We start from the raw sequence: 13,473 nt of genomic DNA on the forward strand, positions 1-13,473 counted from the left end.
GTTGACTGTAGCTCCTGGGCCAGGCATGTCCCTCCTTGACTGCCACGTCCACCTTGGCCATGCTGCTGGCCCCAGAACCAAAAATGTGTGGATCAAAAATGTTGGTCGCCCTCATCTTCTCTTATTCAAGCTCTAGCAAATGCCTCGTCCCCTGGTTCTGGTTTTCCTTCCACCAGACCCCTCTTGCCAAGGCTGTCTTTTATTTTTTCCTCCTCTTCCAAGCTCGTAACCTGGGTTTGCCTGTAGACAAAGCCTGTTTTTTTTAACTCATTTTTGACTGGACACTTGCTCTGAACTGAACTAAGCCTCAGTAAATGTGATACCAGGGGGCAGTTACATCTCTTCACTGGTTGAATAATGAGACCCAGGGCTGTCTTATCCCTTTATTTTGCAGGACACCCTGTGCTATAAACCTTTTGGGTTGGAATGTGAGATTTCCTGCTTTCAAGCAAGCTCATATCAGTGTTCCCTTTTGGCTAAGTGCAGGGAGCAGCAGAGGGACCCACCTCAACTCTCACGCAACAAACTCTCCAGGGATTCACGGTGCTCTAGCTCAGCCCCAGCTCTGTTATGCACATGTCTCAGAATAACTTACATATTTTCTTTAGGACAGAGGATATAAATATATCTGTAGTAATGCCAGTCCTAAGCATTGCCATTACAGCAAAATTAATAATTAGTTCCCCATAAGATATGAGATTTTTTTTTCTTTCTCTCATGTGTGTTGTAACCCAGTGGCCATACAAGGAGAGCCATTGGAGCTTCTTGGCTTTAGGAAACTAGAGGGAAAAAGAGGGAAAAATAAAAAAAATGGGGCAGCCAGATTCATGACCAAGAGTAATTTGCCAGGCGGTGATGCTGGTCCAGTCAGCGTGACGAAGAGGCAAATGTCCCGGGGATTTCCATCAAAGATGATGTCACCGACTCTGACTGGTAAACTTGACACAGCGGTGACTTCCCTTTCAACCACAAGCGTTACCTGAGCCTCTCAAGCGTTTTGATTTTTGTTTTGTTTTGCCTTTAAGCTGCCCAGCAAGTCACACAATGACTCTCTGGAGAGCCTAGGGATGTCCCTTGAGCTCTGCTGCGACAGCAAGCTAGGGCAGGCAGCGAGGCCAGCACTTCTCACTAACATATCTGGCATAGCACCACGCGTCACCTCTTGGATGTAGACTCTTTGGGGCAAGGCCTGTCTTTTCATGGTATCTACAATGCTTGTCCCAGAAGGGCTCTGGAAGCCACCTGAGTCACTGTTACAGTACACGTAAATGCTCCAGCAGTAGCTCCATCCACCATCTATGAATGTCACTTCTTGCTATGAATAACTCTCCCCGGCAGTTCCACCTCTGCAGTCATCTCTTCCCTTAAACCATCTCTCCCCAACCTCACAACTTGTCTCCAAGCCTGCACCTGTCAAACCAAGACATATTTTTAAACAAACGTAGAGAGCAGAAAGCAAATGCTATTTCCCCTCTATCAATTCATCTTAAGCCAGTTCTTCACCAGTTTATCTCCAGAAACCTTTGCAAAGCAGGACGTACATAGGTGCATAGACCTGACTTGAGCTACCATTTTTAGACTGAGTTAAGCTCCACAGCTGCAACTTTCCACTGGTAAACACTCAGAGCAAAGTACAACCAGCATAAAGCAAATACTTTTCCGAGGACTCGCTCTTTGAATTGAAACTGTGTTGAACGGCCAGCCCAGAACAACCACTTTGCCCTGATGGTTGCATGAGCCAAACAACCTAATGAACCTTGCAATGAACTTGCAAGACAAGAGGCCACACATGGGTTGGGATGAATGGGGAACCAGGGTTACCTACATAAGCCTGGGATCACATCTCTGCACCATGAAAAACTGTTTGTTCTGATAATCTCGAGAAAGGGAAGTTTTACCTCTGTCCCTAGTGGTACCTCAGCCATTGTAGACACTCTTTTATCAGCAGTTGAGAGTTTGAGCATATTTCACATATGATTTATCAGCAAAAAGTTACATGGTTTGACTCTTCTTTATTGCACTCTTCAATTACTGCTCAGCAGAGCAACATTGGAAAAAAAGGCCCACCCGTGCTGTAATTTACTGTGTTGCAGTATATCATTAGAAGATTTAGTACTGATTACGCTGGAGCCCTGGTACAAAGCAAGATTGCAGTTAACTGGAGAAGACTGATTTCAGACGTTCCAACTTTCCAGAGAAATACTTTTGGAGGGTGGGGAGGAGGGAGACATATACAGCCATCCACTGGGAAATCAGGACTTGAGACTGTCTCCACCAACTCAAGCCTGAACATCTTAAGGGAATGAGCTTTCCAAGGAGGAAATAGTGGGAAACCCAGCTAAGCTGTACAGAGCACGGTGGTACACGAGCTCCCTGGGCCACCACAGCTTTGTTGGAAAATGCCCATGGACGGCCCTTCTGCAATGGGGTCCATAAAGCTCCTTACATTGAAAGCCAGGTGCCCATGGGTTCCTCCATCGGCAGTGTGAGATGGACACTGCTGGATGTCACTCAGGACGGGCACTGGGCTGGTTTGTTCTCATTGCCTCTTGCCACCACTGGCCAAGGAGCCAACCTTGGGACGTGCCGAAAGTTGGGCTTTGCGGGAAGGAGCGGGCATGGAGCAAAAAAGCCATCGATCTGCTGGCCAGGAACGACCTGGAGGCTGGACACAGACGTTTTCATCCAGGAAGAAGCCAGCTCTGTCCTTCTCCACCACTCCTCTCTTCAAGGGCAGTCCAGGGCTGTGGTTCTGCCCGTTAATCTGCGCATTACCGGATCATCCAAATTCGACCAGATCAAGAGCGGCCACATAACTGCATTTCTGACAAATTGCCTCCAGCACTTGCAGTGGAGTTTGTGTAAGCATGTGTGTTTTAGCCTGGCTTTCCGCCAGCTGCGGGGGGACTCGCACGAAGCGAGAGCGCTGTGAACGGCTCGAGCCTACCGGGAAGGGAGCACAGAGCTAACGGGAGCAAACTGGAACGGGCAGAGCGGGTTTACACCAGGTCAGCACTTCACTTCACGCCGCTGCAGCTTTTCTGAGTCCTAACGATGGATTTACAGCATTGTCAAAGCCCAGCCAAGGAGAATTTCTCCCTCCCTTTAACCTCCAAACTCTGCTTTAACCTTCAATCTACTTCCTATCCAGGCAGTGCTGGAGCTGAGCAAGTGCTGGGTGAATGGGGACACAGAGGAGCTGGTGCTAAGCATCCTTCTGTCGTAGGTTGTCTTTTCCCCCCCCCCCCTCACTGAATGAGGGCTGAAATTATCTCAGCAAGAGGTGAAGACAGGAACATTTTCATTAGCGCTGCCCTAGGACTGAAAAGCCATAGTTTTTGCTTATTATTTCCCAGCTTTCCCACCGCGAGCAGGGCTGCCTGGCCTTTTATTTTGACAGATGAATGCAAGTAAAGCTCCCATAAAATAAAGTGCTCCACGAGGCGTTTTTCAGCTCGCTCTGCTGCTGGACACTGTAATGTTCGACCTGGCAAGGCCCAGCAAACCAAAGGTCCAGCTAGCTCAGGAGCCACAGCCAGAGGCAGCCACGTAGGGTAACGTGGAAATTAATTTAGAAATATAATACTTCAATCCTCCTTCACACCATTTTCTCTCCAAGGAAAAGCACTCATAAAAGCTCCCAGGAGAGCTATGGTTCATACCCTCTGTTTTTTCACAAGTGGAAACCCTGAGAATTGGAAAGGTTAAATGAGCTGATCGTATCTCATGGATAGATGAGTGGGGACAACAACCAAAATCTCCAGGCTTCAAGGTTTTAACCTCCAGAATATGCTCTATCTTGCTTAACAAAGTGAAAAACATCAGTAAAACATCTGTTAAATGCACAGCCTTTGCCAGTTCTCTGGTGTGCCCATGCGGCTCTGTGCTGCTTCAGCATCACAGATCAGGGACAAAACCATCAGCTCATCTCCTCTGGGTAGACAGCCCTTGTCTAGTTGCTCGTACAGCAGGAAACCTCAGGAGGGAAAAACATGAGCGAGTCTGATATTCCCTATCCTCTGGTGACTCCAGAGTAAAATCCAGCCTTGTGGCCAGCTGCGACTCTAATGGGGGCATCAAATCCAATAACTCCTAGACTTGGAGGGATCTTTCCAATCCAAGATGCTGCCTGCCTGCACAGCCCCGTTCCAGCTGATAAACGCTGCAAAAGCTCAGTGGAGTCAGTGTTCGGTTTTGCGATAAAATAGTATGCTTTAGCCTTCATCTGCAGGTCCTTTGATGTTGTGCTCTCTGTGTGGGTGTCCAAGACCTGGGCAGGAGTACTGTTCTTTGAGCCTTTAACACAAACCATCAGTGCTAGCTTGGCCACTGGATCATGGAAAAGATGTGATGTGATTATCAAATATTTCAAGTCTGCTGGCACAGAACAGAAAGGAAATGAGCCAAACTGTAGTGTAGATGAAATTGCTCCAACATCTGCCTTCTCAGGCATCACTTTAGTACATAGCAAGCAAGACAGGATGGGTCCATATATCAGAATCTCAGTTTTTGATGTTGATCCCCACTTTAATGATGAGAGACAACAGGCTCATAACTGAACCTCCCATTGCAGCCCCGCACACGATCAAAAGCCATTCTGCGGCTGGTTCATGGGCTGGATGACATGACTCCAACTGAAGGCCCAGACTGTTCAGAACAAACCAAATATTCTTAGTATTTCAGCTGATCCCATCCAGTGCTTCTCCATTGAACAGAAGGGCACAGCATGGAATGAACCTGGTCCAGATGCTTGCAAAGCCTCAGCTACCATTACGGTCATCAAACGTGATGGACAGCAAAAGCGTAGAAGTTGAATTCCCAGGGTTGAGGCACTTTAGCAAGGAGGAAGCCTACGAGCCCATCTGGATGTTGTATCTGAAGCCTCCAGGACTCTAGTGGTTTCCTCTCAAGAAATGTCCTCATCCATGAAGGGCAAGAGTTGCACCAGCTGTGATGGCCTTCTCGCTGGCAGAGGACAGTGGGAGAGTGGGATGCGGCACAGACCAGACCAGTCAAAGTCTAAAGGCAGGGTGAGAAAACTATTAGAAGAAAGTAAGCTTCACTTCCAGAGGCCCATTAAGGGTGTGGGAGATCAGAGGAACAAGATAGGAAACAGCTGGAAAAAACCTTCTGAGGTTTCCCCTCCTGTTGAGGGAGAGACTCTCCAACTCTGTGACTTTGAGCACGTCTTGTCATCTCCAGCTTCATCCCACTCTGATAGGAGACACCACTTAGCAGCAAATGAGGTCTGAGACGGGCAATAACGAACAAAAAACCTGGCATATTTGGTGCCAACACTAAAGAGAGCAGCTCATTGGAACTGCATAACATGCCTAGAGGTATCTCAGGCCCAACGGCGGCCTGCTCCACTAGACCCAGTCTCTGTTAGACCCCATCCCTGTTAGACCCCATCCCTATTAGACCCCATCTTTGCTAGACTCCATCTCTGCTAGACCCCCACCCCTACTAGACTCCATCCCTGCTAGACCACGTCTCTGGTAGACCCCATCCCTGCTAGACCCCATCCATGCTAGACCCCATCCCTGCTAGACCCTGTCTCTGGTAGACCCCATCCCTGCTAGACCCCATTCCTGCTAGACTTCATCTTTGCTAGACCCTGTCTCTGCTAGACTGCATCCATGTTAGACCCTGTCTCTGCTAGACCTCATCTCTGCTAGATCCCTCGCCAGACTCTTACAGCAGCCTCAAGCATCTCCTACCTGCTTCAACCACTGAAAAAGCCACTCTGCACAGCCTTGGATCAAGTGTACATTTTTATTTTTTAATGGAACATAAACTCCTTTAGAAAAAACATTCAGCTGGATGATAACACCCATAGAAAAAACACCAATCTCGTGTTCTTTTTTTTTTAATTTGGCATTTGTTATTTGCATTTATATTAAAGCAAAGTGCATCTTTCTTATTTTTCTCGTTTATACACATTGCACAATACATAAATAATGATGCTTATAAAACGTCTTTATATTTACAAGTAATAATATATTTATATATAACATAAAATACATTTTTTCTTTAATAAATCTCAGAGTTTTTTTAAGGAGTCCTTTTTTTGTGTGTTTTATTTCCAAAGCACTACGATGCTAAAGTTCCAATGAGAATGCTCTCTTGTTCATTTAAACCTTTATATTTAGAAAAATAGCTTATGTTAAGGTCTAAACATGCTCATTGAGCTAAGAACAGTGTAAAAGTATCATACTTGTGTATGAATTCAAGAAGAAATGAAAGCACAACTGCATTTCCAGATACGATGGTACCGGGATAACCTGATCTAAGCAGGTTCCAACAGACCAACTATCGTGAACACTTTTTTATTTTTTTCCCCGTTTGTTTTCCTTTGTTTTGTTTTGTTTTTTTGTTGGGTGGTTTTTTTTTTTTTTAGGCTTATGTTTCTGTCACTTTGCATCTCAGCTCAAATTGCAAAGCACGGGCCATGCACGTTTTTTTTTTTCCTCCGCCGTCGTTTTTCTCTCCCCTCGTATCAATCCACGACAAAAAAGCAGTGAAAGGACGAGCGTCGCTTCTTCCAGCGCTCCCGCGGTGGACAGGCGGCTCGGCGCCCTGGCAAGGCGTGAACCCGACAAGCCAGGCGCTTTGAAAACAAAAATAAAAATAAAAAGGGGTGGCGGGGGGGCAAAAAACTGATCGGCAAAGGTTTCGCACGACTGCGTTCGCCCCGGCATCCCCCCGGCAGGCGCGCGCGGCGGTGGCTGCCACCGCCGGGAGAGGGTCTCGACTTCGCTTCAGGCGAGACACGCTGCCGTTTTAACAAATAGCAAGTGACTTCCGAATCCACCGATCGCATAAGATAATCCTTTCAGAGCAATGAAATAATTACCGTATGCAACCCGCCCTCCCCCTCCCCGCCCCTTCCCGCGCTTTCTCTCGCCCTTCTGAGTTATTGGTCATTCACGCTTTTAAAAAATAGATATATTTATCAAAATACCAAGGCAAAAATCTTTCCATAAGCTATTTCTCAAAACAGGAAAACAAACAAAACAAAACAAAACAAAAAAAAAACCAACAACAAAAAGTTTGCATGAAAAGCAAGCACTCAGAAGGAAATAGTAGCAGCAAAGTAGTATAAATGTCATGAGTCCACTCTGTCTCGAGTCATCGGTTATTAAAAATAACCTCCAACCAGCACGGGCAACTGCTGATAAACTGTCTCGTGTAGCACTGGCCCCAGCCTTTCACAAAGCTGATCTGAACAGTAAATCCGGTCCATGGTTGCTGCATGAACTCATGGTCGTTCGGCCTCTGCAAGCTGTACGCCTTCTCGTAGTCAAACGCCTTGATGGAAAACCCTGGAAACACTTTGTGAACCAGCAACGTCCTGGAGTCGGGGTTGTCCAGTGTGGCCGACTTGATGAAGATGGGGTAACTGCTGCGGTTGTAGACCCACACGCCGTCCACTTCCTTGGTGAGCTGGATACCGTAACCGATTTTGCTGCGCACTTTCTGCACCAGCTGGCTCTTGTTGTCCGAATTGAGCTGGCCGAGGCAGAAACCGTTCCCCTGAGGTAGATCATAGAAGATATCCAGGGAGGGCTCTTGGACAGAATACAGCCGACCCACGCGCGTCTTCTCTTCCCAGTATGCCACCACGCACCAGTGTGACCGATCCCCCGGCTCCTGAAGAACTTGGGAATCTAAAGGACGAGAGGGAAAAAAGAAAAAGAGAAATTGAAGACCGTGGAAGTGATGAAACCCAGGAGAGACCGCGCACCACCAGGCTGGCCATGGTCTTCAGGACACTTTCAGTACACACAGAAATGCCCTTATCCTAGCTATGGTTTTCAGAAGAAGATGTATTAAGGCCCCAGCTCAAGACCATTTCAACCAGCCTTGGTTTTGGGGTTCACCGAACTTCTTTAATGCCTATCTCCAGTGGGGGCTGGAGCAGTTGAAGGTCCAAAATCCCACCGTCTGCTTTCCACAGGGACTTCAGACCTGCTGGTCTGAGGGTGCCATCGCCCCGGGAGAGCTAGCGCGGCCCCGGGGAGACGACGCGGCGAACGGCCGCCCAACGAGCGCAGGAGTTAATGAATCCTTGCTCCGATTCCCATGCCCTCCGCGGCCCCTGGAGCAGCTCTCCGAGGCGCAGACGAGAGCGCTCCACCTTGCCCGGTGCATACCCATCTAGCCAGCTGGGTTCACTTCCATATATAAATAGGCATTTATCGCAATCCGGCCCTCGGAAAATGAGGAGCTCCTGAAGGAGGGACCCGGGCGCTGCCCCATAGGAACGGAGGGGACGACGGGGGCGTCTGCAATAACCGGCAGGGCCCTCGCGTGCCCCTCGCCAGAGCCCCTGCGAGGAAGCGCCAGGGCGCAGCCGTCAGGCGCGGCCGAAACCCGACGGAGCTGCAGTTACGACTGCGGTTTGCGGCGGCAGGGTGGAGACCGGAAGTCTTGCATTTGTTAACAAAAACGGAAAAAGGAAAAAAAAAAAGAAAAAAAAAAAAAAAAAGAAAAAAGCAGAAGTTCGGCCCCTCGGCCCTTCTTTCCACCTCGACTCTTTCAGCTGCGCCTAAGCCGCCGCGAGCAGCGAGGCGAACGCGCCAGGCGCGAGAGCGAGAGAAAAACCGAGGGGGTGCCCGAGAAATGGGGAAAAAAAAAAACCCTCGCTTCCCCATGCAGAATATGCATCAGCCCTGTGCTGCCTAGCTAGTAACTCCTTCCAGCCTTTGTAGACATGTTACGACCTGGGAACTATTAATCTAATTGTATTAAAAAAAAAAAAAAGAAAGAAGCTGGGACCGAGAGCGAGCAAGTATCACTAAAATAAACCTGGGCACGCACGGACCGCGGGAGCGGGCGAAAAACTCAACAGTGCCGCCGCTACCTGAGCCCGTCCCGCGGGGGCCGGAGACGCACTGCCCAGCAAGTCGCTCCAGCAAACCTAGGTACCACCTTAACGCAACGCCGCAACATCCCGGAGGAAGCCCGACGGAAGCAGAGGGCATCGGCTAAGTCGGCTCGCCCAGCTGCCCTGTTTTCTGCCTTTTTTTTTTTTTTTTTTTTTTTAGGCTAGTAATAAGGCCGCTTCCCCAGCACGGGCATTTTTTCCGAAGGCTCTGAATTCTGTTTAAAGCGCTGTACTGTGCCCTTAAAATAAAAAAAAAAAAAAAAAAAATCCCAGCCACACACTTTTAATTTCCTCATTTCTATGCCAGCGAGGAAAATATTTCTCCGGTCGCTGGAGGCAGCTGCTAAAAATGGGCCCAACTGCATATTTACGCTGGAAAAAGGGGGACGATCCCGGCCCCGCTAGCGATCCCCGGGGCCAAAGCGGGGCTGGGGGGGGGTGGAGGAAGAGGAGGAGGAGGAGGAGGAAGGGGGGGGACCCGTGGCGGGAAAAAGCCTGCGACGGGGCCGCCGGCCTCCCCCTTTCGGTGCCTCACGCCACTTTGTTCCGTGTAACTCTCTCCTGCTGAAACCTGGCACCGAATCCGCGGCGAGCCGGGGGAAAAAAAAAAAAGGCCAAAAAAAAGGCCGAGCCAGGAGGGAAAGGGGCGGGCGGCAGGAGCTGGGGTTGGGAAGCGCCGGGTCTCCGATTACCCTCCGCCGAAAGCTTCGCCGCCGCCGCCGCCACTGCCGGGGCGCTGGCGGGGGCCGCGGGGAGGCCGGCGTGCCGCTAGCGCTGTTTTTTTCCACCACCATCCCAAAAAAAATTTTTGGGCAAGAGCAATTTGGGCGAGGGCGCGCGGGAAGCCAGCGCGGGAATTTCTCGGCCGCGGATCCCGCGGTGCCCCCCTCTCCCCTTCCACCTCCCCCCGCTCCCAGGAATGGCGTTTTTCTCCCCTTCGGCCTTCGCAAGCCGCCCGGCGATTTTTCAGGCAGACGTCAGCAAAGTGAATTTTTTTTTTTTTTTTTAGATTATGCGAATCGCCCGAGCCGGAGAAATTGCGGGCTGCGCGCCCGGCGCCCTCCTCCCGGCCATGGTCCACGCGGTGGCTTTTTTCCTTCCCCCTGCTCCCTGGACCTTGCTCCGCTCTGAAGCCACCTTGCCCCGCGAGCCCGGCTCCTTCCCGGGCGGTGGGAAGTTTGCCCAAATAAAAGCGGAAAAGTGAACTGTTAAAAAAGCAGCTGGCCCGAAACCGTGTTAAATCACAGCTCGGTCCTGCAGCGTTCAACCCAAATTTGTACCTGCACGGCAGCAGAACGGCTACACTTGGGGCCTGGGTTTTTCAAAATTCACTATTTTTATATATATGCATACAGGACTTTTTTTTTTTTTTGGAAAGATATTTTAACTAGCTGTTTGTTTAAAGAGTCAGGAAAGAAAAGCTATGTTGTAAAAAAAAAAATCCAAGTGACCAACCCACCTAATCGGAGCCTGCAATCAGTGCCTAGAGCTTGCAATTTTTTTTTTGTTGTTGTTTTACAGCAGTTGAGGGAATTTTGGAGCAACAGCCATTGAACACGCTGAACCCTCGCTGAAATTCCTATGGGTTTTTATTTATTTTCTTTAACATAAAAGTACCCCTTTCAGGGGGGAGGTGGGGGGGGAAAGGCTTTTTCACCTCGTGTTTGCGCTCGCATTAGCGAAGACCACTTAACAAGCAGCTCATTGCCGCTTACAAAGAGTTATTTAATTGCCAGCGCATTAGGGGGAGAAAAAAATAAAATTAAATAAAATTAAAAAAAAAAAAAGAAAACTGCCTTGGCTATGAATGAACAGACCTTTATGGAGGGCTGGAAGTTCATGAATGAATCCCACTAGGTTTTCAATGACATGGGGTGACCAGACCTCAAGGACAAGTCTTAGGTAATCGGGGATTTTTTTATTTTTTTTCCCAACGCGCCAGTGCCAACACACAGCACAAACATGCCAAAGCGCCTTCCGCTTGCGGGATTCGGCTGCTGACGGGATGTCTAGTCAAGGAGCCGCGCGAATCCACGGGCAGAGCTCAGGCCTCGGAGCAAAGACGGCCCCTTCCCCCCCAAAAAAAACAACCCACGCCTGGAAAACGCCCAGCGAGGCGCGAGGGCTCCCAGATGCCAGCAAGCCAGGATAATACTTAAGGATATAAACCCGCACGTTATCATCCTGCTGCTAAGTACCCTTCAATTTTCTGCTATCACGGATTTATTGTGATTTTTTTTTTTTATGGTTCGCCTTGCAGCCTGCCAGGAGCCCCGTCAGGAGTGAGGTTTATACGCTAAGCCTGAGTTTGGGCCCGAGTTTGGTTTTCCCCAGCTGCAAGGGGGAAGACTCGCACAGGGCACTGCAACAGCGCTTGGAAGCGGCAGAGAAGCCACCTTCCCTCCTCGGCGTATAAATAATGTTCATAATTTTAAGGGCGATGAAACGGCATCATCCGCATCTGCACTTTTTTTTTTTCTTTTCAAGTTTTGGCGCTTTTTTTAGAGGGTGGGGGAGGAAAAGGCCTTTTTCGTTCAGGAAGAACCGAAACGTTTCAGCAAATTTCAGGCGAGGTTTCTGTTTGAAGAAGAAAAAAAAAAAAGCCCTTTTGGCTTGAAAAAAATATGCCGGCCATAAATCTTAACCTAAAAACAAGCATCAAGCCATTTCCATCCCTCCTATACATCGCTAAATGTTTTCATAGTCCAATAAGGATGTTCCCTCTCTGCTCTCAACAAGGGCTCGGATACTAATGCCGGTGAGGAATATAAGCCGCAGAGCCGGGATTCGCGAGAGGCAAATGTCTCCCCTGGTTTCGGCACTGATTTCTCCTGCAGTTTTGGGCAAGTCACTTTATTCCCTGCGTTTTCCAGCCAGGAAGCACGGGCGACCGCGTCCTTCCCCCATCACAGCCCCTCGGGTTGCTCCCTTCAGCCATTACCGTTCTCTCGTTAGCAGCGGTAGAAACTGGTGCTGAATCGGAGCAAAGCGGAGCAAAGCAGAGCAATCGCTTATTTTCGTTCCCACTTTTTTTGGGGGGGAGGGATCGCTCCTTGCTTTCCATGCAAAGCGTGGCTGAGCGCTCCCGCGCCGCCTGCCCGCAGGCAGCAATTGCTCCCTTGCAGGCACAAAGGCTCCTTCCAGGGTTTCCCATCCCGGCCTTGTCCCCCTGCCAAGTTCCTGACGGCGGCGGGGTCGGGGGCTTTTGTCTCGCCCGGTTTTGTTTTGACATCGCCAAAGGTTTCTCCTGCAGTCGAGCGGCTGCCGAGGCGAACGGCGAGTTTAGCCCGGCGGCAGCTGCCTTATCCGAGAGGACCGCGCTGCGGTCTGCGTTGAGCCGGGGGATCTTCCCCGTGCTCCTCCTCGAGCGCCTCCAAATCGCGCCACCGCTGCGTCGCATCCGGAGGACCAACCCCGACGCAACGTTGGCTTTGGCACCACCTTCCCCCTGAGACCAACCCTGACACAACGTTGGCTTTGGCACCACCTTCCCCCTGAGACCAACCCTGACACAACGTTGGCTTCGGCACCACCTTCCCCCTGAGACCAACCCTGACACAACGTTGGCTTTGGCACCACCTTCCCCCTGAGACCAACCCCGACGCAACGTTGGCTTCGGCACCACCTTCCCCCTGAGACCAACCCCGACGCAACGTTGGCTTCGGCACCACCTTCCCCCTGAGACCAACCCCGACGCAACGTTGGCTTTGGCACCACCTTCCCCCTGAGACCAACCCCGACGCAACGTTGGCTTCGGCACCACCTTCCCCCTGAGACCAACCCTGACGCAACGTTGGCTTTGGCACCACCTTCCCCCTGAGACGGGAGCAAAGGGCGGCCGATTTCGTGGTGCCGGCGCCGGGGTCACCGGCGGCTGGGACACTGCAGACGTGACTGTTAACCCCACGCCGACGGCCAAAGCCAGCGGATGGACTGAAGCGGCCACCGAGCGCTGCAAGGTCAAGGGTGGGAAAGCACCAAGAGCACCAAGGCGACCTGTTCGGCTTTGCCCCAGCGGTGAGGACCTTTTTGCAGGAGCACCGGGAAAAACCGATGTGCAAACTCCTATTCGAGACCTGTATCATCGCGACGAGGACACAGAGCACGACCTGCAACCCCACCAGCTCGCGATAAGCCAAGAGAAACTGGCACGGAAAAAGAGGAATTTCACCTCCCGTCTAATCTCTCGTGCAATTTGCACTGTACTGACGGGGGCGGGGGAAGCAAACAAGTCCAAAAAAAAAAGTCCTTCCAAGCCAAATTTCCAGGTAGGCTTTCAGAACACTAGAAAAAGCAAAGAAAATCTAAATTGCAGGACACGGAAAAGGGCCTCTGTGCCTTCCGTGGCGTTCGCGGGCCTTCTGCACGCGCCACCCCAGGGTACCGTTTGCCCCAAGCCCTTCACAGCCTGCTGGGGACAAGGTCCAGACGGCTTTAACCTCCTCACGTCCCCGCTTCGGAGGGCTCCGATTATTGCCGGAAGGCTAATCCGGAGGATAGGCACGCATTAAAACTCGCGGGTGCCTACAGCCGGGATGCGCCCGCCCGAGGTGCCCCGGCGAATCACTGCCGCTCGCTCCTTG

At 50.5% G+C, this 13,473-nt stretch overlaps 1 protein-coding gene across 2 annotated transcripts in view; it reads right to left on the minus strand.

Annotated features, from left to right (window-relative positions):
• Positions 1 to 5,768: 5,768 nt before the first annotated feature.
• SMAD7 (SMAD family member 7) overlaps positions 5,769 to 13,473 on the minus strand; it is a 28,095-nt gene continuing 20,390 nt past the window's right edge. For both annotated transcript variants that reach the window (XM_067315786.1, XM_067315785.1), the window contains exon 4: positions 5,769 to 7,670. In XM_067315786.1, the coding sequence (XP_067171887.1) occupies positions 7,132 to 7,670 (539 nt within the window). In that variant the 3' untranslated portion in view covers positions 5,769 to 7,131. The remainder of the gene's footprint in view (positions 7,671 to 13,473) is intronic.

This window comes from Apteryx mantelli, chromosome Z (genome assembly GCF_036417845.1).
Source record: "Apteryx mantelli isolate bAptMan1 chromosome Z, bAptMan1.hap1, whole genome shotgun sequence".
Taxonomy (NCBI): Eukaryota; Metazoa; Chordata; class Aves; order Apterygiformes; family Apterygidae; genus Apteryx; species Apteryx mantelli.